This window comes from Xenopus laevis, chromosome 1S (genome assembly GCF_017654675.1).
Source record: "Xenopus laevis strain J_2021 chromosome 1S, Xenopus_laevis_v10.1, whole genome shotgun sequence".
Lineage (NCBI taxonomy): Eukaryota > Metazoa > Chordata > Amphibia > Anura > Pipidae > Xenopus > Xenopus laevis.
Genome location: NC_054372.1, coordinates 38,294,658 through 38,322,551, shown reverse-complemented (window position 1 = coordinate 38,322,551; position 27,894 = coordinate 38,294,658). Strand labels below are relative to the sequence as shown.

At 36.5% G+C, this 27,894-nt stretch overlaps 1 protein-coding gene across 1 annotated transcript in view; it reads left to right on the top strand.

Annotated features, from left to right (window-relative positions):
• The window catches only part of galntl6.S (polypeptide N-acetylgalactosaminyltransferase like 6 S homeolog), a 578,928-nt gene that overhangs the window by 259,382 nt on the left and 291,652 nt on the right, over window positions 1-27,894 (top strand). The window contains exon 4 of the mRNA XM_018243208.2: window positions 3,843-4,009. Within this exon, the coding sequence (XP_018098697.2) occupies window positions 3,843-4,009 (167 nt within the window). The remainder of the gene's footprint in view (window positions 1-3,842; window positions 4,010-27,894) is intronic.

Genomic DNA, 27,894 nt, shown 5'->3' with positions numbered 1-27,894 from the left:
CACAGCTTTAGCTGCTAGGGGTTTTCTTTGAAACCTATACTGAAATGCTTTTGAATTGATGCTGTTACATAGCCATTAGTGAATGGCAGGGCTAATATTATTGTTCTCAGGTGGTGTCTTTGTGGCAGTAATAAGGTGTGCTTGACTGACATCTTTCTTATAGAAAGCCAATAAACACCTACAATGCAATACAAACGCTCTTGTTAAATATAATCTCTGTGAAGGAAAAAGAACAGGGTCTTCAGAAGCCTCGGTGAATGGACATTACCAGTGGCAAAGGCTATTGTTTGAGCCCCAGAAATCCATAACAGAAAATATCTCCAGTTATATAAAAACCTCTGTGTATAAATTACTTTTATAGATCACTTGCTCTCACTATAGTACACATATGGCCTGTGTCTGCTTTTATCATATGTTACCTGCTAAAATACAGTTTTCATAGCATTTATATATGCTCCATATTGCTTATTAAATAATGGTTCATTGCCATGGTCTAGAAAGATAATATAGCCAAAATTCAAGGCTACATACTTGTTTCCAGAAATGAAAGCATGATGTACTTGGGTTAGTCTGGATATCATTTTTAGTAAGCAAAATATAAGAATATGGCTTAACTTAAATTTCAAAAGGGATTATCAAATAGATGAAATCAGACTGAGATGACTCCAGGGAAGAAAAGAGAAACCCCAAAGACTGGTGAAGCCAGAGCCAAAACTAAAATACAAATAGTGAATCATAAATAACTGCTAAACTAAGGCCTGTTAGGCTTAATTAAGTCATTTGCACATGGATAGGAAACTGGCTACAGGATCAGGTACAGAGGGTGGTTGTTAATGGGACATTCTCTACTTGGAGTAATGTTCTTAGTGGGGTCCCCCAGGGCTCTGTGTTGGGTCCACTTTTATTTAACTTGTTCATTAATGACTTGGGGGATGGTATTGTAAGTAAGGTATCAGTGTTTGCAATTGACGCAAAACTATGCAGCCAAATAAATACCATCCAGGGTGCAGCATGCTTGTATCAGGATCTTTACAAATGGCAATATGAGTGGTTAAGTGGCAGATGATGATTTGATAAATGTAAGGTTATGCACCTTGGATTTACAAATATGCAAGCCACTTATACCCTTAATGGGACTGTGTTAAGCAAATCTGTAATGAAGAAGGACATTGGAGTCCTTCTAGATAATAAACTTGGCTGTAGCAGGCAATGCCAGTCAGAAGCTGCAAGGACAAACAAGGTTTTGAGTTTTATGTGAACGAGCATAGATTTGCGAGAGGAAGGGTTATTTATCCTTTCACTTTACAGGGCGCCATCTAGAATATGGTGTACAGTTTTGGTCTCCAGCCTCTATTTTGCTTCACCTAAAAATTAGCAAAATCGCAGGGAGATATAATAACTATGTAGAAATATATGAGGACCACATAATAAGTTCTCTAATGTTTTATTTACATTACAATTTCAAACTGAGACAAGGGCACCCATTCCAATTAGAAGAAAGGAAGTTCTGTCTTAATTTTCAGAAAGGAATTGTTTACAGTGTGAGCTATGAAGTTGTGGAATTCTCTCCCTGAAGCAGTGTACTAGCAGATACATTAGCTTCAAAAATGAGTTGGATGCCTTTATAACAAGTGAGAAAAAACAGGGTTATAGAAGATAGCTCTTAGTACTAAGTTGATGCAAGGACTTTCGATTGCTAGTCAGGAGTCAGGAAAGAATTTTTTTGCCCCTGAGGCAATTTAGAGATGGAGAGGCTTCAGATGATTTTTCCCTCTTCTGGATCAACTAGCAATTGGGCAGGGTTTATATAGCCATAAAAGGTTGAACTTCATTGATATGTGTCTTTTTCAACTCAAGTTACAATATTACTATGAAGTTCTGATACAGAACTACCGGATTATCATTGAAGCAATATTGGTACACCTGCGTATGCACAATCCTCGAGTCAGACATTTTGTCAGCATTGGTCCAACAGTGCAAGCACATAGGGGAGAATGTAAAGTTGCAAAGAGAAAAACAATTCGCACCAATAAGACTAAAAATCCAAATCTCGCAATGTAATATTGCGTTGCGAAATTTTAATTGCACACTCTTAAGAAGTGCTTGAAGACGACTTTTTCAGTAAGAAGTTTTATTACATTAACTGTGCATTGGAGCAAACTATAACATTTGCAAATGGTTCCACTGTTGCAAGTGGTCGCTAAACAGTTTCCGGGTTCACAAAAGCTATATTAAATTTGCGCAAAATTTGTCCGCACAAAGGCATAACTTTTCGCATTGCGAATAGTTTTCCCGGAAGCGACTTGTATTATATTCCCCGACAAAGTGGAAATTATTTTTTGCCAAATATTTTATAAAATGTTCTGCCACCCAAAAACTGATTTTTGCACAGTAAATGAGAATGTAATTTTCAGCAACTTTCCAGTATACTTTAAACAATTTCAATGGGTTTATTACTTATTAAATTACTTATACATGTAATTATATTAATAGCAATATATGACTGTTTACATTTTCTGCACTTTTATCTCTGATTCCTGAAACAATAGCGGAGCGGTGTTAATTAAAGCGTGATTGTAAGACTTCGAGAAGAACAAACTCTTGTTACATTGTCATAAGTCAGACCTAGAAAACAGAAAGGGATATACAAACAATTGTATTTACATATCTATTATAAATCTTAAATTAATATATATTGGAAAATTACTTTGTATGACATTTTATTATATTATGGAAAAAAAAACTATTTCAAGTGTGGGCAATCTTTTATGGGAAGTGCTAAAACCCATGCAAAAAAGCATTATTCAAATGAAAAATATGTTTCACATTTCTGATAAGTAGTTCTATACTGTATTTTTGTAGCCAGCAATTAGGGATATTAATACTATTAAATTATCTAATAATAAACAACAATAGGGTTTATGTGATTATATAGTGAATAAAGTACCCCCTCTTGTAAAATATAAGGATATTATAAGTTACCGAGGAGTTTCATGACCATATAAAAACACGAGGCCGAAGGCCGAGTGTTTTTATACAGGTCATGGAACTCCGAGGTTACTTCTAATATCCTCATATTTTACAACTGGGGGTACTTTATTTATTATAATACACAAATTTCAGTGAGTCATGTGACAGAAATGACATCAGAACTCACCTGATGACATCAGAACTCACCGTTTATAAGGATATAATTTACAGGATATTCATGGCTTTTGTGTATTATATATATATATATATATATATATATATATATATATATATATATATATATATATATATATATATATATATATATATATAGTGAATAAAGTACCCCCTATTGTAAAATATAAGGATATTATAAGTTAACGAGGAGTTTCATGACCATATAAAAACACGAGGCCGAGTGTTTTTATACAGGTCATGGAACTCCGAGGTAACTACTAATATCCTTATATTTTGCAACAGGGGGTACTTTTTTTATTATAATACACAAGTTTCAGTGAGTCATGTGACAGAAATGACATCAGAACTCACCGTTTATAACTGATGACATCAGAACTCACCGTTTATAAGGATATAATTTACAAGATATTCATGGCTTTTGTGTATTATATACAGTTTATGGCAAATAGTTTACATGTGTTTTTATATGTTTTATTAATCAGTATTTTTTATTAATTAAGTTTTTTTTTAGAACTGGCCAAACTGTGATTTACATATCAGTATTTATAAAGCCAGTTTCGCTAATGTTACAAACAATTATTACATATTGCTGAGTGAAACATAATTCTGTTTTTTTTAATGGACTGAACAGACTAAACGACTTTCTTATTTATTATGTATATTGTCTTTTACAGCTGTAAGCACAAACTGTATTTGGAAAGACTACCCAACACCAGCATTATTATTCCATTCCACAATGAAGGGTGGACTTCCCTCCTGAGAACCATACACAGTGTGATCAACAGAACTCCAGACAGTCTCATAGAAGAAATGATCCTGGTAGATGACTTCAGTGACAGAGGTGAATCTTTTGCGGTCACGCAACTGTTTGCTCGTACAGATAATCTCCTTTTATAAATTATATTTAATACGCTGCTGTGCTGGTAAACATGTTTGTTTCATGATAAGGATGTGTTTGATATTTTATACTGAGATTAAGATCTTGAATTTTCATGAAGCTCATTTATCTATATAAAAAAAATATATTTGTGCTGGGTAAAATTCAAACTTCCCCTGTAGTTGGTTGAAAGAAAGAGGCAAATACTTTATAAATAAACTTGCAGCAGACAGTGAATGAAACACATATTTGATGTGGAAAGAAACAGAAAAAGTCATATAAGAGAACAAAGGGGTCCGAGGTTAATTTCCAGCCTGAAAGGGTTTTTTTTTTTACTTTTCTACCACTTGCATTGCTTCAGGGTATTTGTATTTCTTCCAACACTCCAACAAAGCTGACAACAGGGTGTGAAAGTGAAAGGCACCGACCTATTAAAAATAATAAATGTTTGTAAACAGCTTTGGAATATTTTGGTGCTTTATTAATAAGGTGTAACAATTATTAGTTTGTAAAATGATCAGGGATCATGGAACAGAAGTACTGGCCCATGCCAATGACAGTCATCATCCAACCAGGACAGTTGCATCAAAATGCGACGGTTGAAATTGACTTACTGCCTGCCAATTTTGATGATTGGGTTGACCTATTTAAAATGTTTCCTGAAAGTAAAATGCTATTTTCACATTACGAGATCTATTATCTGAAAACCAGTTATCCAGAAAGCTCCCACAAATTAGTGTTGTATTTGTGTGTGTGTGGGGGGGGGGTGGCAGGCACTCCAAAATGCACAACTTTCTGCTAAATAAATTGCCTGTTTTGTTTCTGCCTGAAATCAGCTGGTATGGGTTTAATGACATTAGTACTGGAAAAATACGTTTGACTTTAACTTGAGGTTCATCTGTAAATTAACTTTTTGTATTATGTAGATACCGTTATTCTTAGACAATTTGCAACTGGTCTTCATTTTTATTGTTTTTTGGATTATTTCACTTTTTGTTCAGCAGCTCTCCAGTTTTGGTTTCAGCAGCTGTTGGATAGCTAGGGTCCAGTGAGAAACTGGAAGATGAATATTAGGGGGTCTGATCAGAGAAGATAAAATTGCTCACAGATCAATGTTTTTTTAGTGCAGGTGTCAATGTACACTTTTTGAAAGAGGCAGAGAAACACTGTCATATTTGGGAAGATTAATCGCCCGGTGACAAATCTCCTCTTCTTCGGGGCGAATAAGCTCTCTGAACTGCCTTTCACTGCCTTCCTGCTGGCTAGAATGAAAATCACCGGCGGGGTGGCACTCGGAGCGCTTCATTTTCCGAAGTCATCTGAAGTTTCCCCGTGAGGCAACTTCAGAAAATGAAGCGCTCCGAGTGCCATCTCACTGGCAATTTTCATTCCAGCCAGCGGGAAGGCAATTTAGGGAGATTGGTCACCCTGAAGAAAAGAAGATTTGTTGCCAGTCGACTAATCTCCCCGAATCTGACCGTGTGTCTCTGCTCTAAGAAAATAGCAAATGATTCAAAACCATTTTTAAAAATCCAAGACCAATTGAAAAGTTGCTGAAAACCAGAAAAGGTGTACTGCCCTTTTGATTATGAACACATGTATGTTCCTTTCTACTTTTTACACAGAAAGCCTGCCTACTTTGTCAGCCTTATGATTTTATCTCAGTCTTGGTTCTTTAATAACAACCATGTACCCTACTGATCTGTCAAATGTTTGTGACTTGAGATACTGACTGCCAAATGCAACTACAAGCGCAAGTGATAATTCTAATGAAAGGAGATATATACTGTATATTTTGTTACACGCTCATAGAGTTAATCACCTAGATGACAAAACACCTCTCATTACCCTAAAGAAGTCCCTATATGGACCAATACATCAGAAAATGGAAACCATTGGAAACAACCTTAATACGCTTACTCAAATAGGCAGAACATATGACAAAGGCCCTTTTTAAATCCCCAATCCCAAAATTATTATAAATGTTGCATTACTCTTTTTATTAAATGTTTTGTACCGACTTTTCTCTTTCTTTCTCCAGTTGATTAAATATATATATACCTGTAGGTTTTTCAGTAGTACTGACCTATTGGGTTTCTCCTTAACGCTCTTTATTACACACAGCAGTCAGATTTAATTGGACACCAGTACTGAAGAATGACAGAGCAGTAATATGATCATATATTGTCTTTTGTACTGAAATTCCTTTTCTGATCCAGGGGTTAATTGAAATGCCCTGTTGCTGCAGTGCATTAAAGACTACACATATCTTTTTGATCTTTCAAGGACCTAGCCTGCTTTGAACCAGTTTTTAAATGTCTTGCTAAGGATGCATTTAGTCAGTTTACTAAATCAAATGGTGTTCTTCTAGAAACCTTTTTCACAAACTGATTTAACAATTCATTTAGATTTTCCTCTTATGCACCCACGTTGTGAGGAAATAAAAAACACAGGTCACATTTAGTTCTATGTTCAGAGCAAACGATGCAGATCTGCAGCTTCTCAGAATGAAATATGCTGTAATAAAAGACTATTTAAATAGCATCGACATAAAACCCTTCTGTCTCACAAGTGCCTTACACCTGCTTTGTTATTGTAGAGGTTGGTAGGAATTTTGATCAAATGCCTGCAAATGAATGGCGCAACCTTCTTATATCATTAGTAAATCATTTCTATTCTGAGATACCAAATATGCAGTGTATTCCTGAGCATCAGTCATTTTGTATGAATGCTATAGAATTATAGAGAATCAAATGCAATACCATACCCATAATGTGATTCTGGAAGAACGGGGCAGACTTTGACTTGATATAAATTTATTAAATGTTGAATATATTCTCATGATCAATTCTTTTAAATAGAATTCTCCAGAGAAAAGTGTATTGAATGGTACTGAACAAAAAAATGTGATGTTTGCAGAGTATAAAATTAGCCATAGCTGGTGAAGAATGTGGATAACACGTGATTGGGAAGGGCAGTGGTTAAGATTTGGGGGTGGGAAAGAGGACAGGAAATGATGTAAACTCTTTTGGGTAGGGCTCTCTTTACTGTCTTGTATAGAGTATTGATTGTAGTTTATTGTATAGAAGCTGTATATAATATGTTTAATGCATACATCAATTTATTGTACAGCACTGCAGAATATATTGGTACTTAATAAATATTTGTCAATAATAATAATAATAATGTGGTGCCAAATGTGATGTGTTCTAGTGCCATTTTTGCCAGAACCATTGAAGAGCCCCCCCCCCCCACCAGCCTCTAGAGCCTCTAGAATACCAAAGGGTTGTGGTTTAAGGGTAGTTTGAAGTTTTTATGGTGGTATACTATATCATTGTAGCTAGGGGGAATACTAGGCCAGTTGGGTACTTAGGCTCTGAGTTTATTCTGGCATAAGAGATGGAAAAGATGCTTGGTATGTGTATAGGTCCAGCAAGTTGATACACCTCCAATTTCCTTTTTTAACTTGACCGCCTTACGCCTTTGGGTTTTGCTGCTGGTGTGACAAGTACCCCACGCAGTTTAGGTATGGTGGCTAATGGTGGTAAGCATTCCATGGGGGTTAATTAAGTTATTTTGCTCAATGTTTTTTAGTATTAAATCATCTTGCAATGTATTTAATTGATATTCTGTAATGTTTTTTAAGTTGTGTCCTTTCAATCCCAAAACCTGATTTTAAATTTATTATCTCAAGGGGGTAATAAGTTTTCAAATGGGAATATATTTGGACAACTGTGTGTTGTAACGGTGTGTATTACTTTAAATCAATGATAATGCTGCAGGGCAGATTTTTAAAGGACAAGGCAACTCCCATAACAATCATGTTTCATAAGAGAAGCCTAATTTCACTGAAGCCAGAAGCTCTCAAGACATTTCTAAATAAGGCACCTTTCTTCAGCAGTACAGTCTTTCCAATAGAAAAAAATCACTGAGCCGTAATATGTAAATTTCGCACAATGTTCTTTTTCCCAGACCAGATTCTCCATGCACAAAATCCAAGAAGAGACTTGCGCATACAAATTAAATAGCCAAAACTATATTACAGTGCCCGCCAGGGCTGGAACTAGGGGAAGGCAGAAGAGGCAAGTGTCTAGGGTGCCCTGCTGTCTTCCCCTAGTTCGGACCCTTGTGTCCCCGATCTGTGGCAGTAATTGCTGCATAGACGGCGTGTGCATTCTTCTGCACATACGCCTACCTGGCGCGTGTGCTCTTCTGTTCATGTGCATACATGCAAGCTTGTTTGTGTACAGGCCCAGATTTGTGGCAAGACCACAAAGGCCTGGGCCTAGGGCGGCAATAATTTAGGGACAGCATGCACGCACAGTTCCCCAGTACTCCAGAGCATGCATACGTGCACTCATGGGGGGGGGGGGTGCGCAAGAAGGCAGACGACGGGAGATAGGACCGAACGGCCTCAGAGCACCACCGAGAGAAATCCGCCCTGTTTATGAGCACAAGGAGGGACAATGTAGTTGGCTGGGTTGCCTAGGGCGTCCGGCTGACTTGGCCAGGCACTGGTGCACGCCAATGTTCACACAGACAGACTCAGCGGGTGGGCACAGGAACTGAAGTGTTTTGGCAGCCTTTTCTTGCTGGATGGAATATGGCATGCATGTTGAAGAAACCGTCACAACATTTAATCATTGCATTTTCATTGAAGTAACATCATTAGCAAAAAACATAGTGTTTGGGATAAGGAAAAGGGGAGCAACATTCTGGTAAGATGGTGTTTAGCAAGGTTCCCTTGCACTTTAAATGCTGAACTGCTGCACTTCTATGTAATATGAGCCTTGTTTTCTGACAGTTGTATTATACAGGTACATGATCTTTTACTTTGAAATGCTTGGGGCCTTAATAAGGGATCTTACCATAATTTTGATGATTAGTCTACTAAAAAAAAACATTAAAACATTAATTAAACACAATAGGATTGTTTTGCCACCAGTTTGGATTCATGCTGCTTAGTTGTCTGTGTTTCTATTATTACAGAGAAAAGGGAAGTAATTAAAACAAAAATGATTTGCTTAAAATAGACTCTTTGGAAAATGGTCTTCCCTAAGTTAACATTCCTGACAGCAGTCCAGAGCATTTGCTGTGACTATGCAGAAAAGAAGATCGGGAGCAGTTCCAGACAGTTTTGAGGCACAGAACTTCACTTCAAAAAGGCTGGGCTTGTATACATACCCTAAACACATAGACTGTGCAAAAGCATGTGTATTTATCATGCTGTGTAGTGTAATGAATGTAAAACAGAGAAAATTCCTGTTTAAAAACATGCTCCTCAGCCCCACTGACATTAATTGATTACGCCAGCCCTGAGGTGTATGGCTTACATTTCAGGAGTAAGTCAAAATACACACCATTCATAAATATCACTATATTTCATAAATATCAAAAAATGACAATGGATGGTGTCATGTAAGAAGAACATTGCACTTTCATTTTACACAATTTTTTGATGTGAAATATTTTGCACACAACAAGGGGTCGGAAGAAGAGGCACGTGCCTAGGGTGTAAAGGTGATGGGGCGCCGGTCACTTACCTCCCCACTCATCGAGAACCATATGTCCAAACATATTGGAAATAAGGGACAGAACATTTTTGACCCCACCCATTTTTGTGGCCACACTCCCTAACTACCATGTTCATTGTACACAATTTGTCAGGTTATGAAAGTCTGAACACATTTCTGTGGCTTTTATGTGTGATTACAGTTTTGCTAATGGAGGTGAATTGCCCTTTAAGCTCCAAGTCAGTTTCCCCAAGAGACTTGCTTATCTTAAATTGTTACAATTGTTTATTTGCTTATCTTAAATTGTTGCAAATGTATCTAAGTGTACCTTCCATTAATTCTGGGCTCTCTGCCAAATGCCAATTAAGTCAGAAACGTTGTATCTTTTTCGGGTTATTCAGTGCAGGATATCAAAGAGAAAGTTAGGACATTTCAGTAACAATCCAGGACTGTGGGTTGAGCTGTCAAAATCTGGACTGTCCTGCAAAAAAATATAAAAAGTATATGCGCTCTGGTGCCCCCATGTGACATCAGCATGCGAAGGAGCGCTAACACCAGTGACGTCAACACACAAATGAGCATGCACATGTGGAAGGGGGAAAAGTGGCCAGACAGGTTCCCTAGGGCCCGGCCTCATAATAGTCCACATAGTCTAATACTTTTTGAGTATTAGCATTTTTATAGCATGCAAAAATGTTCAGCTCAATTGTATTTTGATACATTGGCCACGACTAAGTTAAAAATAGGAAAATACTGCACTGTGGGTAAAAAGCTTGGCAATTTGCATCCGAAATTAAACTTTGCACACAGCAAAGCCTAGCTAGCTAAGCCCTTATGTGAGTTGTTGTGTTGCCATATAATAGATCCTATACCTTTCAAGTAAGGCAGTTAGCTCCCACTTCTTTTACCTCTATGTCATTTCGAACAGCACTCACAGTAGGTAACAACTATGGCTTTTTTGATCCTTATGCTGATGAAATATACCCTCCCAGCAGCTGACTGTCAGTATGGGAAAGAAGAATGGCTATGCCTATGACATAGTTAGACACTTCAGATTTTTGCTTTCTAGGCATAGTAGAATTCTGTATCCTAAGAGACTGAAAATGTATATTACAATGAATATTTTGAAACCTATGATTAAATGTGAAATGATGCATATGTCTAACACTGGATAGGAAAATTGTAAAAACTGTTGTTCAGTCAATACAACAATGTTTACTGCAAGATCATTTTCATTTTGAGAAGCACAAACCATGACTTGGTGATGCTCGTGTAGCAATGTATAAATAATGTTCAGCTCGAATGCCTATTATCCTTTTCCAGCTCATGGCTTGTGTGACATGACTGTGTAGCTTATACGTTTAAAAACGGAAGTACAAAGAGCTAGAGTACCTTTGATGTGCCCATTATCAATTTACTGAACAATGTAACACTTAAATATTTCTTAAAGGCCTTCCGTGACCTTTTACACTCACAAAAACGTCTATAGTAAATAGCACTGAAATATGTCAATTAGTGGCAAGTGATACATTACTCCTTTAGCACATGTATAATAACAATACAATTATATGTCTTGAATGTACTAGCAAATCACAATCTAACTTATATTTTTGTCATGGTTTTAGTATGTATCCAGATTGAATGGATTTTTAGACCATGTGAAATGTAATAACTTGAATTGACTGGAAATTTTTATAAGCCCTTTAAAAGTAGGTCCTTGCAGTCATTTACTGCAGTTTCATAATTTCAACCTCACTAATTTCTTTTCTTATAGTCATTACCTTGGTTTTTACCTATGACCATCATTGGTTGAAGGGGCTTAACCAATGAGTTCAATTTTAGCTAAACTCAACCTTAAAGCCATCAAGTCCCTTTTGAAAATCAAACCCTTTCAGCACAGACCACCCCAATCCAGACATGACTTTTGCCCTTGGATAAAAATGATCCTATCCTGGACCTTTGTTTACATTCACATCTTCTAGTTTCTCTCTAGATTCGTCCTGAGTCAGCCAGCAATCACTGGTTACATTATTGAAATTGGGTTTGTTTAAAAGGAAACCTACATTTTCTAGTTCCTTCCTTCCTTGTGTAAACAGACACAATTTTGAATCTTTTTCCTATTCTTATCAACCAATTTACCTCCCTCTCATACTAATGGCCCTACAACTTTTACCTTTTTTTTTTTTTTTGCTTAGCATATTTAAAATATTTTTTGGATGTAGTACCATATATATTCGAGTATAAGCCGAGTTTTTCAGCTGAAAAAGTCTACCTCGGCCTATACTCGGGTCAGCGGGCAGTAGCTGAGATTGCAGTCACTTTTAATCATTCTTATACCAACAGTTCACTTGGGGAGAGACTGCAATATCCCACAATGCCCTCTGTTGGTTATATGAAAGAATAACAGTGCGCTCTCTGTTGGTTATATGAAAGAATAACAGTGACTGCAATATCACACAGCGCCATCTGTTGGTTATATGAAAGAATAACCGTGACTGCAATATCACACAGCACCCTCTGTTGGTTATATGAAAGAATAACAGTGTGCCCTCTGTTGGTTGTATGAAAGAATAACATTGACTGCAAAATCACACAGTGCCATCTGTTGGTTATATGAAAGAATAACAGTGTGCCCTCTGTTGGTTATATGAAGGATTAACAGTGATGGCAATATCACACAGCGCCCTCTGTTGGTTATACGAAAGATTAACAGTGTTGGCAATATCACACAGCACCCTCTGCACATGGTAGTGGGACAGTGGGACAATGCACACAGTAATCCATTTGGTAATTCTCTGTCACCATCAACTTTGCAAAGAAGTTCGGTTGATCGCTGGGGGGGGTCGCTTTGGCAGAATGTGCGCTGCTGGGAGACAGGGCTGTAGTTGTGTCTAGGCTTATACTAGAGTCAATAAGTTTTCCCAGTTTTCATAGGTAAAATTAGGTACCTCGGCTTATACTCGGGTCGGCTTATACTCGAGTATATAGTATGCTTTATTTGCCTTTTTACACCTAATTAAAGTGTATCTGTCCCATCTAAATTGAATGTCTTACATAGATGTTTTATACCAACCTCACTGCTAACCTTTCAATTGACCCATAAAGGTATAGCTTTGCAATGTCTTTCCTTGCTTACTTGGGGAATATACTGACAGGTATATTTACTAAGCAATATTTTAAAGAGATGCCATAATTCTTTTGAGTTTAACCCTGCGAAAAGTTCCCAGTAACATGTTGCAGAGATGCCCATATACTGGCAAAATTTCTGTTTCTAAAATTTGGTGCTTTAGTTACTCCCTTATACAGTTGTCTCGGCAACATAATCTTAAAGGAGACCATATTACGATCTCTGTTCCCGTAAATGCTCACAACCACAAATGCTAGAGATGAATTATGTAATTTTAGTTTGTAAGATGGATTACCAGATCCAAATAAATATATTTTCTAGTAGTTTCCTTAAATATCTGCAGGGGCGGAACTACCGGGGGAGCAGGGGGTGCAAGCGGGCAGGGCCCGCACCCCCTCAGGGCCTCCCGGCAGTCCGCGCGCCGCATATTCCCGGCCAGTTCCGGGTGTACAGAGGGGGGCAGGGGGCCCGGCTGTGCTACCTGCGCCAGGGCCCGCCCCCTCTAGTTTCGTTTCTGAATATCTGAAATATAAAGTTGCCATTTAGCATGTTTAGAAACCTGGCAGTTCTTTCTGAATTGCCTACCCTATTACTACTGCCATTCCTCAAAATCATTTAATGTAAGGCCCTCCCCCACATAGTAACAACTTGACACAGTTGTAAAGCCTTTTACATTTGTAAAAGTAGCCTGACTTAATTCTCCTCACTTATACTGAAGTTTATACCATACTCCAATAATAGATTTCTTATTAACCTTACATTGAGCTGAAATAGTTATCCTGGTATAGCTATCCTGGTAATTTCTATAGAGCATGGCTTTACATCTGCCATTTTATAAAGACAAACACCTCTGACATTTTTAACCCCTTTGGCTCAGCTAAAAAAGTGTATCCCTGCAACTCTCTGTAATACCAGTTATATGATACTTTTTTGCAAATGCAATTAACCTTACAGCCTTTTTACACTCTGCACACTGCTTGTGACATTGTAAATAGGCCTTAATATGAAACTAATTTATTTATCAAATCTTCCTAACTGGGAATGAATTGCCATACTACATAAATGCAAATGTAAAACGGGCCCTGAATAACTGCATGTTTTGTATTTGGGTGTTTAAGGAGTTATAACAAATTATGAATGTAATTGAGGGATTTTAATCAAATGAGCCAATGAGGAAAGAAAGTCTCCAAATAATCTGATTTCTAATGCCAGAACAGTCTAACTGTAACCACTTTTTATGTGTTCTACATTGTATTAAATAAATAAAAAAAAAACAAATGTCATTAACGTCTAACATCTTAAAAGGATTTAATAGAGTTTCATTTTTGTATAGACAGTTTTTCTGCAATTAGCAAAAAAGATTAAACATACTGCTTTGTTTTATATGGCTATAAACATGTCTGCAACTCTGCTGCTTCATCAAGGTCACTGGAAAATGAGACTACAGATTGCAGGAACAAACACTTTATTTTGAAGAAATGAAAATATCCCATCAGTGGGAATGTCAGTTTAACGTCTATCGCAGTAGAAAAACTACCAATACGTTTTTATTCATTGCACACATTCAAACAGTTTTACATACAGTATTTAGCTACATCTCAGAGTTTGATATTTGTAAAGCAATCTTTAAAGGGGCATACTATTGAATGGCTTATTCCTAGAAACTTTGGGATTGGTTTTCTTTATTTTTTCTTATGGTTTTTGAATGATTTGCCTCCCTTTTTTGCCTCTTTCCAGCTTTTCACTGTCCCCGCAAAAAAAAGTATTGCTCTGTCGGACTGCAATTTTATTGTTATTGTTACTTTTTATTACTTGTCTTCTATTTAGGCCCTTTCCTATTCACATTCCTGCCTCTTATTAAAATCACTGCCTGGTTACTAGGGTAAATGAAGACCCTGGCAACCAGATAGCTGATGAAGAGCTGCTGAATAAAAAGTTGGATAATTGAAAAACCATAAATAAATGACGACTAATTGGCAATTGTCTCTGTTTTTTTAAGTTGAATACCATGCTCTATTTAATGTCTTATTTCTTGTTGATTTCTTTGAATCCACAGTATTAGTAGCAATTCAGCAGACAAGATGATTGGCCTGAACCTTTCAATTAAATAACCCCCGTAGTTGCTTGTAAACAGCATGAAAGAAAGCAAGTTTAATGTAGTACACACTTAAGCTAATTAACTGCTAAGCTATTTATATAAAAAAAACTAAAGCCTAATAAACAAAATGCAGCTGCTGATGGCACAGGTAAAGATTGGGGGCAATATGATGGCTGCTGGAGGGCTGTATGATGGATGGCTGCTGAGCTTGCTGGTACAGGTACAGGAGGCAGTAATATAAATGAAAGTGTTGTACATGTTCTTGCTTTCTTTATTTAAAAACCATCATGGTAAGGAGGTTAATGGTAATGCAGGACAGGGGGCCCTGATTGAAGCTCTTGCCTAGGGTGCCAAACTACCTTGGCCCGGCACCGGCAGGGATGCCACTCATATGTGAATAAAGTTAAGTCATAATAAGACATACACTTAAATCCATATGCCTCCTCCTACCCTGTGTATAAACAGTACCCCAGCATATGAATAAACACCTTAAGGGCCACTAACAACAATTTTCAAACGCTAACAAACCCCCAGAACAAAACCAGACTTATGTTCCATTGAGATCATACGTCAGGCAGAGTATGGCAAACACAGGGTGCAAAGAGCAGGCAAAGTATGACACACACAGGGAGCATAGGGAAGACCGAACAGAGCAGGAGACAGGAATCAGGACCATTCTAATATGTACTACATACAGTGACACAGTGCTGGTGCCCCATTAGTATTTTGAATAAGGTGTGAACAGGTGAACAATGTGGGCAGTTTCAGTCTGGGTCTCAGGTAGAACAGTACAGGCTTTAGGATATAAACAATAGAGATGTCACAAGTGTGAACGATGCAGGGGAATCACAGGTGTGAACAATACACGGGATTATAGTGTGAATTTGAGGTCTAAACTATGCAGGCGCCAGTTAATCTCTGTAGTGATACCTTTAAAAATTTACAAATGGTAAGCAGACACACTTTGATATGTTTGATATGGAGGGCCACACAAGGGGAGATCGCGGGACCGATAGGTAGGGATGTAGCGAACCACCGAGTATGTGTTCGCAAACGCCGTTCGTGAACACCGGCACATAATGCGAACAGTTCGTGAACAGTTCGCGAACTTCGAACATCCGAAAATCGTTCGATTCGAACGATCGAAGGATTTTTAATCGTTCGATCGAACGATTTTCGTTCGAATCGAACGAAAATCGTTCGATTTTAGCGACCGAATGGTCGAATGGTCGAACGATTTTGACGCGAACGCCTATTGGCGAACGTCGCGCGACGTTCGCGAACTTGCGGCGGACGCGAACAGCCGATGTTCGCGCGAACAAGTTCGCCGCAGAACAGTTCGCTACATCCCTACCGATAGGATGAGAGTGTGGAAGCGTCAGCCTGGTGACCCGAGGAAACTACACTTGACTAAGGTAAACGCATCGGACGGTTCAATTATGCATAGGACTCGGAACAATATACCGGAATGCCACATTGGTTTTAAAGCGATTTTATTGGAGGAATGCTTGTAAGTGCAATATTGATTTATTCATTACAATTTTTATAACGCTTCCACACGTTACTTCCTTTTTACCCACTAAAGTTTTAAGAAGAATGAAAGCGGACTGAGATGCTCAAATGCCATATGCCTGTATCAACTTACTTCTTGTAAGTATAAACACCAGACACACTAGGATCGGAGTGTGGGCTTCTGTGCAACTATAACTCTAAACATCACAGGTGTCAAAACTTGGATATATAAATAAGGAGTATAGCCGAAATACCTCTAGCACACTTAAGTTACGGACTTTTACACAGGTTAAATATTAACTCCTGATGGTGGTGCATGATTTTATATTCACATGCGGTTATATTCGTTATATATTTATAAATATATATATATATATATGTTTGTTATATATAGCAAGTTCACTAAAAATATCATAATTTATTTTGAGATACTGCGCTATATATATTGTATCTGTTTTATTCCCCCTCAAAACCTTGTGGTTTTTGAGGAATACAGCAATCTCTTGTGGAAATTGACTCTGCAAAGTGGCAGCATACTGCAAGTAACCTATAATTCTGCACAATTTAGAGGCACATTTATCAAAGGTCGAATTTGTTTTACTTTAATAAATTCGAATATACTTGAAATTCGAATATACTTGAATATCGATTGGGAGCTTATTTAAATTAAAAATGGAAAAACATGAATATGGAAGTACAGTATACACACTCCAAACACATTTTCAACCAATATATTTGGGCTAAAATTGTTGCAACTTAAGCTAAATTCCAATTTTTATTTCTATTGAATTACATATTTAATATCTTTATAAACATATGTCAGTTTGATAGATGAATGGACCAAAATGCTGTATATGTGTAATGCAAATGATATAGGTTTTTTTCTAGTATTGGACAGCCAGTAACTTCTGTAGCTACAGCTTCTGTAGCCCCAGAACCCTTTTTAACTCTGTGCAGACTGAAAGCAATTCGCTATATTTAACCACTTGCATTGAAACAGGCCACTTGCACAGCTCAGAGGAATATACGTTTTGGGTTACATCGTTACATTGTTAAATTGGGTTGAAAAAAGACAAAGTCCATCAAGTTCAACCCCTCCAAATGAAACCCAGCATTAGGGATGAGCGAATTTGACCCGTTTCGTTTCGCCAAAAATTCACCGCCGCCGAAATGTCGCAGACGCCCATTAAAGTCTATGGGCGTCAAAATTTTTTTGTCATGCTGCGAAATGTTTTTGACGCGTGTCTTTTTTTTTACGCACAGCGCCATACAAGTCTATGGGTGTCATTTTTTCGGCGAAACAAGGTGAAAAAAGTCGCCCATCCCTACCCAGCATCCATACACACACCCCTCCATACCTTCACATAAATTCTATATACCCATATCTATACTAACTATAGAGTTTAGTGTCACAATAGCCTTTGATATTATGTTGTGCAGAAACAGGTGCCTATTCCTATTTTAATATTTATAATATCTATTTTAGAGCTGCATATAATTTACTGGAATTATATATTTATAATTATCTTCTCAGATTTACAGTGATACCTGGATGCTTAGATATTTCAAGGTGCATGAACTAAACGGTGTTAGTAACTTATGTCTAGAAACCAGCTGGTAGTATTAACTGGTCACCTGTTTAAAGCAAACATGTGATTGATTGCTACGACTAGACTAATATCTGGGCAAACGTTGTGGCTTTTTTTTAACATTAACCTTCTATTACTTACATTGACTATAAATCAATTGTGTTTACAGTTATTCAAGTTAAATATTGTGGGCCAGTGAAAATAATGGTATACTGTGCACGCATGTAACAAGATAAAGTGAAAACATATCTTTTAAGAAGTTTAAATTCTTCTGATTTCTGCCTGTGAGACTGATGTTTAAAGATAATGAAGATGTAATCAAGTTTGCCAAGACTGTTATGTAAGAGAGGCATAGGTTGGGCAGCACATTGTGCTGTATCGGCAAGGACCTTTGGGTTGTGTGATTTTTAGCAAAATCTACGCTGTTAGAGCATCCCAGAAAAGCCATGAAAAATTTATGAAGCTTTTCACCTTGTCTTGCTGTTCTTTCTGTGATTGCTAAAGCATAATGACTATCTACAGTAACTCTGAGTACTGTAAAGGTAAATCATGTTATGCCAAGGATGTAGGATTGCATGTAATTAAGCTCTTGCTTCAAATTCTTTGGTAGTAAAAAAAGACCCACTGAAATATTAATGGTACCGTACAAAGCGTAAGGTACTTAAATATAAAATCAGCTCAGCTTGAGGACATATAATTCTGCAAATACATTTTTATAAATGCCTTTAACCCCCCCAAGGCCATATCCATTTACAATTCACTGCCAAGACCAAAGTTTCAGCTACCTCTTTAAAGGAACTTGTAGATAATTCAGACCACTGCTGCAGGGATTAGGACCAGAACATATTGCTATTCCTTTTTATAGTAATCTGTTAGAGAATAACGTACCCCTATGGGCTGCAATAAGAAAGTGCTATTTCTCTTGCTCATCACTTTTTCTCTGAGTAGAGGGAAACAACATGAATATAAATATAGCAAGTTAGTAATAGCCCAAAGAAATATACAATGCTGTATCATTTTTACTCAGTAATCCTGAAAAATGAGCACTGCAAAAAGTAATCAATCTGCTATCATTGGTGAATATTTAAATAAACACAGAGTTAAAGTAATTTCCAACATTTGGATTATGGCAACTGATTTGATTCCTTTTTTAGAAACATAGTACATTTATAGGTCAGCAAAAACAATTAGGTATGGAATCCTATGCCATCAATTATTGGTCTTTGATTACACAAGTGCCATTCTGCACAGTGATTAACTTGTGTGGTTAATAGTCTATACTAATAGAATGCAATCATTTTAATATGCTGACAACATCAATAGTTCTGAAAAAAAGTGTAAATAATGCAATATTCTTCGATAAAAATATATTGAATATACAAATAATAGAGTATTGAAAAGATTCAAATAAACGAAATGAAAATGTGAATGTCAGGGACACTAATTTAAATAATCTCATTAGCATGAGGTATAGCAAACTATTAGACTATGGCTTATAGCCTTGGCCGCAAGGTTTCACAGCATATCAGCATAAAGTGGATCTAAACTAAAAAAGGAATTGATGAAAAGTCAGAAAGTTTTGCAACATATATTTACTTTCTAATTCGTTTTTGAGATACTCTGTTTGGCAGGCTTATGGCTCATCAGCATCTCTAGGGTGAAGTGCGTAGAAAATGCATAAACAGTTAGGGCCTGATTTAAATGCTGGCGTTTTCAGGTTCAAGCATTCTGGTTCTAAATCCATACAAGTTCCTAAACTCATATTTGGTTCTTGATTCTAGTACCATGGCTTCCTGACGAGCACAGGTTTTTTCTCCCCGAGCAGGTTTTTACAAAAAAAAAAAAAAAGATTTGGCACCTAAAACCTGTCGAGGTATTCAAAGCAACAAACTACACAAAGGTTTATAAACTCTTGCATGGTTTTAGTACCCGAATGCTCGAGCATTCTCAAATTGGGCTGATACTCTTGGCCTTCAGAGCTGCTGCGCTTAAGCTTGTCCAGCTGTATAAAACTGTCTAAAACTGTGTATATTTTAGAAACTACTCGAAACAGAGAATTAATGTAAATTGCAAAAGTGCTCATAAAAGTACTCTAAGTTCACATCCCCTGTAAGGACATCAATCAATTGAATGAATGGGAAATTATTGCTTTGCTTCCATACAGTATATCAACAAGGTTCTAGACATAGGGCTAGCAATGGATTCTGCTTCTCCAAATTGATCCCAGGACCTCTCCCATTGACTTAAACAGCAATTCGGCAGGTTTTAGGTGGCAAGTAGTCAAAATTGAGTTCTTAAAGGAGTATGATAAATCTTAAAAATTTAATTCAAAATTTTGAAAATTTGAAAATTCTAATTCAAATTAGAATTTTCGATTTGACCCTTGATAAATCTTAATGTTGATAAATGCAAGTTTACACATTTTTGTAGAAATAACATAAATGCAGGTTATACACTAAATGGCAGTGTGTTGGGTGCCGTCTTTATTGAAAAGAATCTGGGGATTTTTGTGGATAACAAACTGTGTAACTCTAGGCAGTGTCATTCAGTGGCTACTATAGCAAATAAAGTGTGGTCATACATTTAGAAAGGGTATTAACCTCAAAGAAAGAAACATAAGTTTGGTTTTCATAATAAGTCCTTGCCTTGAACATGCAGTGATGTTTTGGTCCCAGTCCCTAAGGAGAATATTAATGCAGTGAAGTTTTGGGCTCCAGTCCCTAAGGAGAATATCAAACTGTTGAATGGAACAATTAAACTATAATTTTTTAATTATGAAAATATTTAAAGCCTATTTCCCATTTTCAGTTTTTGAGTAAAAAAGGATTGTTATAAAATGAGGTGTACAGTGAATTCCATCAAACAGGATATATTCAAACTTGGTATTTTTTTTTGGTATTATGTATTTAACCTGGTTTTCTTACATCTTTCAGGACAGATTTATTAGAACTCAAACTTTGGATTCCTTATAGATTCCAAGCAGTTTGCATTTTATCACACTTATTTACACTTTCCTTCCTGTCAGGAACACATTTTAAGGAATTGGAATATTTATCAAAGCCATTTTTTGCCACTTCGTTGGAATAAATCTGACTGCCTTGAGCAGTCCACTGGCAGTGCTGACCTTTAATAGCCTACCAATTAAGTAAGCCCCTGAAATAGAACAAGCATCACAATCATTTATTAGTACAGTGTTTGTCTATAGGGGACTTGGCTAATTATAAAAATAATTTCCCATATTACAATACTAGGGGGCCGATTCACTAAGCTCGAGTGAAGGATTCGAATGAAAAATACTTCGAATTTCGAAGTATTTTTTGGGTACTTCGATCATCGAATGGGCTACTTCGACCTTCGACTACGACCTTCGACTTCGATTCGAACGAATCGAAGTAAAAATCGTTCGACTATTCAACCATTCGATAGTCGAAGTACTTTCCCTTTAAAAAAAACTTCGACCCCCTACTTCGGCAGATAAAACCTACCGAAGTCAATGTTAGCCTATGGGGAAGGTCCCCATAGGCTTGCTAAACTTTTTTTGATCGAAGGATTTTCCTTCGATCGTTGGATTAAAATCCTTCGAATCGTTCGATTCGAAGGATTTAATCGTTCGATCGAACGAAAAATCCTTCGATCGATCGAACGAACGTTTAGCGCTAAATCCTTCGACTTCGATATTCGAAGTCGAAGGATTTCAATTCGAGGGTCGAATTTCGAAGTATTTTTTACTTCGAAATTCGACCCTTAGTGAATCTGCCCCTAGAAGTTGGTACTGATGTGGACAATTATTTGTAAATCTGAACCAATAGGAGCAGTATCTATCTTTACTGTTGCTAGGTAAAAAACTAGAGGCAATAGTTAATTGACCCCTTCATTGTTTTCAGACCTCCAGTATTCTTTTTAATCATAATCATTTTATAAGAAAGGAGGTTTTTGTATTGAAGTTTAAACTTAAATGGCTTTATCCTCAGCTTTATTTTAACACTACAGATACCAACAAGTGGGGTGGGATACATCAATGGGAACCCGAATCTCCTCTTATAGAGATAAATAAAAAAACAAACAAATACAAAAAGTATCTTTTACAGAGAGTAATTCTTTACTTACAACTGCAGATTAAAATCTTGCCACTGATCCCAAGCATATATATAAATATAAAACATTTATATTGTGGATAGCATACTAAATTTGTGTTGGGAAAGAATAGAAACCTTCTGTTTTGTATAATTTTAAAACTAAATATTCCAATTTATATTGTTTACTCAGAGGAACATTGTACTGTATATTTACATTTCTAGAAATAGCATTGTTTTTGGAGCATCGGTTACTTTTTTTATTGCACACATTTTAAGAAAAGAGTGATATTGGAAATTGTAGGGGAGATATTGTCATTTCCTCTTCTTTCTTCGTATTTATTCAACTATACTTTGATTGTGATCGACAGCAGTAACTTCTTTCAAAGCTTAGACAAATGTCATTGTTTTGTACCTTCCCTATCCTTTCATCCATTTGTGCAATTGCTGAATTAATGGAAAAACCATTTAGGGATATGCTTGTCTTAGAAATAAAATAACTATATTGACTGAAAAATCTATGATAAAATGGCTTGTATCTCATGTAAGCCATCTAATTTATTTTGCACACACACACACTGCATTTAGTCCTGGCAAGTAGACTTGAAGTAAAATCAATCAGTTTAAATAATACTGCTTAAAAAATGTATAGAGTCTATTATGAACTCTCTGAAAACAAGCACCTTTGAATGGCAAGAATTTATTTTACTTCATATTGTTTTTTTAATTTTTGGCAACCTTTTTTGTAATTCATTCATAGCATACATTATTTTTGTCAGACCATAGAAATGCTGCTTACTGAGCTGAGTAAAACTTAATGAATGTCCTTTGTTATTTACATGCATTAAGTTCTTGTAAAAATAATTTAAAAATAAAAGGTTGAAGGAATTAAAAGCATTTGGCACCAGACAAGTTGTATCAGATTTTAATTAAGGGTAAGGCTAATATGTTCATCTAGCACCGGCTGATCAATTCTCCAAAAACAGAGACAAGAAAGGAAACTGACTGTGAATCAGAGAAGAACCTAACTGATTAGCAATTTACTTTATATCCCAGAGTCTTATTTGTTTGTAGTCATGTTAGGGTATTCATTTGCTCTGAAGAAATTGATGTGCATAATGTAGTGATGGGCGAATTTGCGAAATTCGCGAAACGACACCGGTGTCTCGTTTTTGACTCCTGCGTTCATTTTTTTATGATGCCAGCGAATTTTTCGCTGGCGAATTTTCATGGTGGTTTTGCAAATTTATTCGCCAGCGGCGAATTGCAGGATTTCGAATAAATTCGTCCATCACTAGCAAAATGTTATCAATACTAGCCAAGCTGTTTAATAACTAACAATTTATCTTTTCTACAGTACATAGATTCCTCAAATTCCTAAAAGAATAGTAAGGAACTTCATAGTTCCCTGTTCTCATTTTCATAACATCTGTAGATTTATTACACCTATTTATAACACCTACATATATCTTGCTAAAATGTTGTAGTCATTGACATGATTATATAAAATATATAAATAAAATACTATATATACAGGTATGGGACCTGTTATCTAGAATGCTCGGGACCTGGGGTTTTCCGGATAACGGATCTTTCCATAATTTGGGTCTTCATGCCTTAAGTCTACTAGAAATTAATTTAAAGGGATACTGTCATGGGGGAAAACATTTTTTTCCAAAATGAATCAGTTAATAGTGCTGCTCCAGCAGAATTCTGCACTGAAATCCATTTCTCAAAAGAGCAAACAGATTTTTTTATATTCAATTTTGAAATCTGACATGGGGCTAGACATTTTGTCAATTTCCCAGCTGCCCCATGTCATGTGACTTGTGCTGTGATAAACTTCAATCACTCTTTACTGCTGTACTGCAAGTTGGAGTGATTATCACCCCCTCCCTTTTCCCAAGAACAAGAACAATGGGAAGGTAACCAGATAACAGCTCCCTAACACAAGATAACAGCTGCCTGGTAGATCTAAGAACAACACTCAATAGTAAAAACCCATGTCCCACTGAGACTCCTTCCGTTACATTGAGAAGGAAAAACAGCAGCCTGCCAGAAAGCATTTCTATCCTGAAGTGCAGGCAAAAGTCACATGACATGGGGCAGCTGGGAAATTAACAAAATGTCTAGCCCCATGTCAGATTTCAAAATTGAATATAAAAAAATCTGTTTTCTCTTTTGAGAAATGGATTTCAGTGCAGAATTCTACTGGAGAAGCACTATTAACTGATTCATTTTGAATTTTTTTTTTTTTCCCATGACAGTATCCCTTTAAACATTAAATAAACCCAATAGGCTGGGTTTGCTTTCAATAAGGATTAATTATATCTGATTTGGGATCAAGTACAAGCTACTGTTTTATTATTACAGACAAAAGGTAAATCATTTTTAAAAATTTGGATTATTTGGATAAAATGGAGTCTATGGGAGCCATTCAGAGTAATTTGGAGCTTTCTGGATATCTGGTTTCCGAATAAGGGATCCTATAACCATATATATATATATATATATATATATATATATATATATATATATATATATATATATATATATATATATATATATATATATATATATATTCATAGTGCTATTACAAATAACATAGTATTTTGTTGTGTTGCAATGGATTCAAATTTATGCGACTGACTTTTCAATGTTCAAATTTGAATTTTATCATTTGTGCGAAAACTCACGAATTTGAGTTTGAAAAACTAGAATGTTAGTGATTTATTAAGAGCAAAAAAATCTCAAAACACTTTTATATAAAAACTGACTAGAAATTAATGGGAGATGTCCTAGGCAAATTGTAAGCAATTTTTTTCAGTTTTTCAGTTTCAGTTTTCCTATTTTGTTTGAATTTTTGAGTTGGTATACCCATTGTAAATTATGAGTATCAAGTTTTTTTACATTCATTTTTTTAATAAATAAACATGAGTTTGATTTTAAGTTTTTTAGGTAATTAGCATTTTTTAAAAAAACTCACAAAATCTATTTTTTAAATAGGCCTCCGAGAAACCATAGGAAAACAGAACACAGATTAGTCTTCTTTAAATCATTTTTTATGGGAAAAACCAATTGACTCCAAATAGGTTCTAGGAGGTCCCCCATAGGCTAAAACAGCAATTTGGCAGGTTTTAGATGGCGAATGGTTGAAGTTGAATTCATGTACTGTCAAGAGACAGTTCATGATAAATTGTGAAATTTGAATTTTCAAATTTTTTACAAATTCAAAGTGAATTTGGACTATTCCCTAGTTGAAGTACATAAAAATTTGCTCGAAATTCGATTTTTTAAAATTTGAATTTGATAAATCTACCCCTTAGTATGTTATAGAATGACCAATTCTAAGCAACTTTGCCTTCTTCCTTTGACTTTTTCCAGGTTTTTAATGGGGGTCACTAACCCCATTTCAAAAAAACAAAGCATCTGTAAGGCTGCAAATTTATGGTTATTACTTTTTATACAGGACCTCTCCTTTTCATATTCCAGTATCTTACTTAAATCAATGCATGGCTGCTATGATAAGTTGGACCCTAGAAACCAAATTGCTGAAACCGCAAATTGGAGAGCTGCTGAAGAAAAAGCTAAATAATTAAAAAAACACAAATAATAAAAACTTAAAACCATTTGCAAATTGTCTCAGAATATACCCCTCTATATCATACTAAAAGTTCATTAATAGGTGAAGGAATGGTGTTGCGCAACTAATCTCACTTGTGCTGTGTGACTAAAACTATTGGACGCCAGAAGGTTCTTGAACAAAACAAATAGCAACAGGCTTTATTCTCTCAAAGTGCAAATCAGGGTTTTCATACTCTCAGTCCTTGAGGTTTATCACATACATGTCAGGGAACATTACAGCATTTCAGAGCCAGCACCATGTGACATACCTGTGGATCCTCACAAGCTGGATCAGGGAAATCACATAACCTAAATCCATATTAGGCTGTGATCCCAACACTACAGGCCAGTCTTGCCTGAAGGAAGAGCTACCCCTTGCTATCCCTTCTATTTGGAGCATAGACTTCTCTTGTTCACTAGTTATATCTGCCTCATTTACAGAAAACTACCCTGTCCTGACTACATCACATTCATGGGGTCCCTGTATCTCAGGCTTCACCAAAAAGAAAGCCCCACCCTCTGCCCAATACTGAAGTGTAAACTGAAGCAGGGCCGGAACTAGGGGTAGGCAGAGTAGGCACGTGCCTAGGGCGCAAAGTTGGGAGGGCGCCAGGCACGTACCTCCTCTGTCGCCTACCCCAAGTCCGGTTCCCTTCTCTGGCCGACTCTACATACTGTTCGCGCTTTATGCGCTTCTGCGCATGCGCACGCAAGCGCAAATTCGCGCATGCACGCACACTAAATAGGCGCTGCGACTGCCGGGCCTGCCTAAGGCGCCTGCCCAGCATGGCCCGGCTCTGAACTGAAGTGTTACAAGAAGTGGTAATCAGTCTCTGGGTCAATGATAAACATTGCACATTATGCTAATAAGCAAAAGTAGATATGTGGGCTTTTGCCAAGCATTCAGAAAAAAAGACGTGTAGGTGTTTAAAGCGACAGTGGAGCATTAAACCCTATGGTTCCCTACAAGCTCAAGAGTAAGAAGAATTTCACTGGCACACAGGAGTTGCGGTAGCAAGGCAAGCCCTTGCAATTTTATTATGCAATTGTGCAACATTTCAGGGACACGTCCCTTTGCAAGGGCTTGCCCTGCTACCGCAACTCCTGTGTGCCAGTGAAATTCTTCTTACCCTTGTTGTAAGGTGGCCGATTCCTCTATCGCTGGGCACCAGGATAAGAATCTTTGGGTTTGTGTGGTGTGGTGCTTCTCCAAAGCTCTTCTCCCTATAAGCTCAGTAATAGGTAACAATGATGGCCTCTCTCTCTTTCACAAATGTTTATACACAAACAAACAAACAGGAAAACCTACATATGCAGTATACAGAGAGAAACCAGTAGTAAATTCATTCTTGATGAGAAATGCAACAAAACAGAAAAACAGAACAAAAGCCTGGAACATTTTGGGAACATTGCTAGGCCTGTCTGTGAATGAAAATAAGCTTTAAAAAAACAAAAAGAACAAAAACACATATTTAGCAACTGCTTTTTAGCATATTAAGGAATTGTTAAATTATACCATCTGTAGAAAAATGAATAGATCAGGTTAGTCCTTATTTGTCAAGCAGGTTTTCTTTAGAGCGTAAGTTCTTTTTTCAAAAATTCTGTATCAAGGTTGCAGTTGTATTTTATTATTAGTTTGTAACATATACATTGCAACATCTATCCTCTTTTAGAGATCAGTAGCAAAAACGTTAAAAATCTCCTTTCTGGAGTCCATTGTGACCTGTTATATTTAGTGGCCTATTTACTAAAATTCAACTTTTTCTCACGCTATTAAAAAACTCAGATTATCGAATGAAAGACAGCTCTAATAGCTCAAAACTATTGAGAATTATTGATAGGACGACAGGTTTTAGCTGGAGTATTTTCAGATTAAATTTTTTAGCAGCTTCAGAACATAAAAAATTCAAGCTTTTGTTTACCTGTAAAAATTTTAGTTTTTCCTCTTTAAAAACTCGACCAGAAAATTTTGAAATTTTATTAAATAGGCCCTTTAATATTCCTAAATGAATTGTTATGGCCAGTAATATGTATATTTTACAGTGTGGAATATTAATATTATTTGGTTAATAAATTATGTTAAATACATTTTTAAAAAATCATAAAGTTCAACCACAACAAAACCATTACAGTGTAAAGAAAGAAATTCTTTGCAAGTGCTTCTGTAACCTCATTTTTTGTTAGACGCTCTGCCTTGTAATTGCTGAAGTTTTGCATTTGGTAAAGGGCACAGTGGTATTCCCACTTTTCACACTGTGCCCTTTTATCTAATCCCTCACCTCCATATCACTCAGATCTTGCTCAAACAATAGA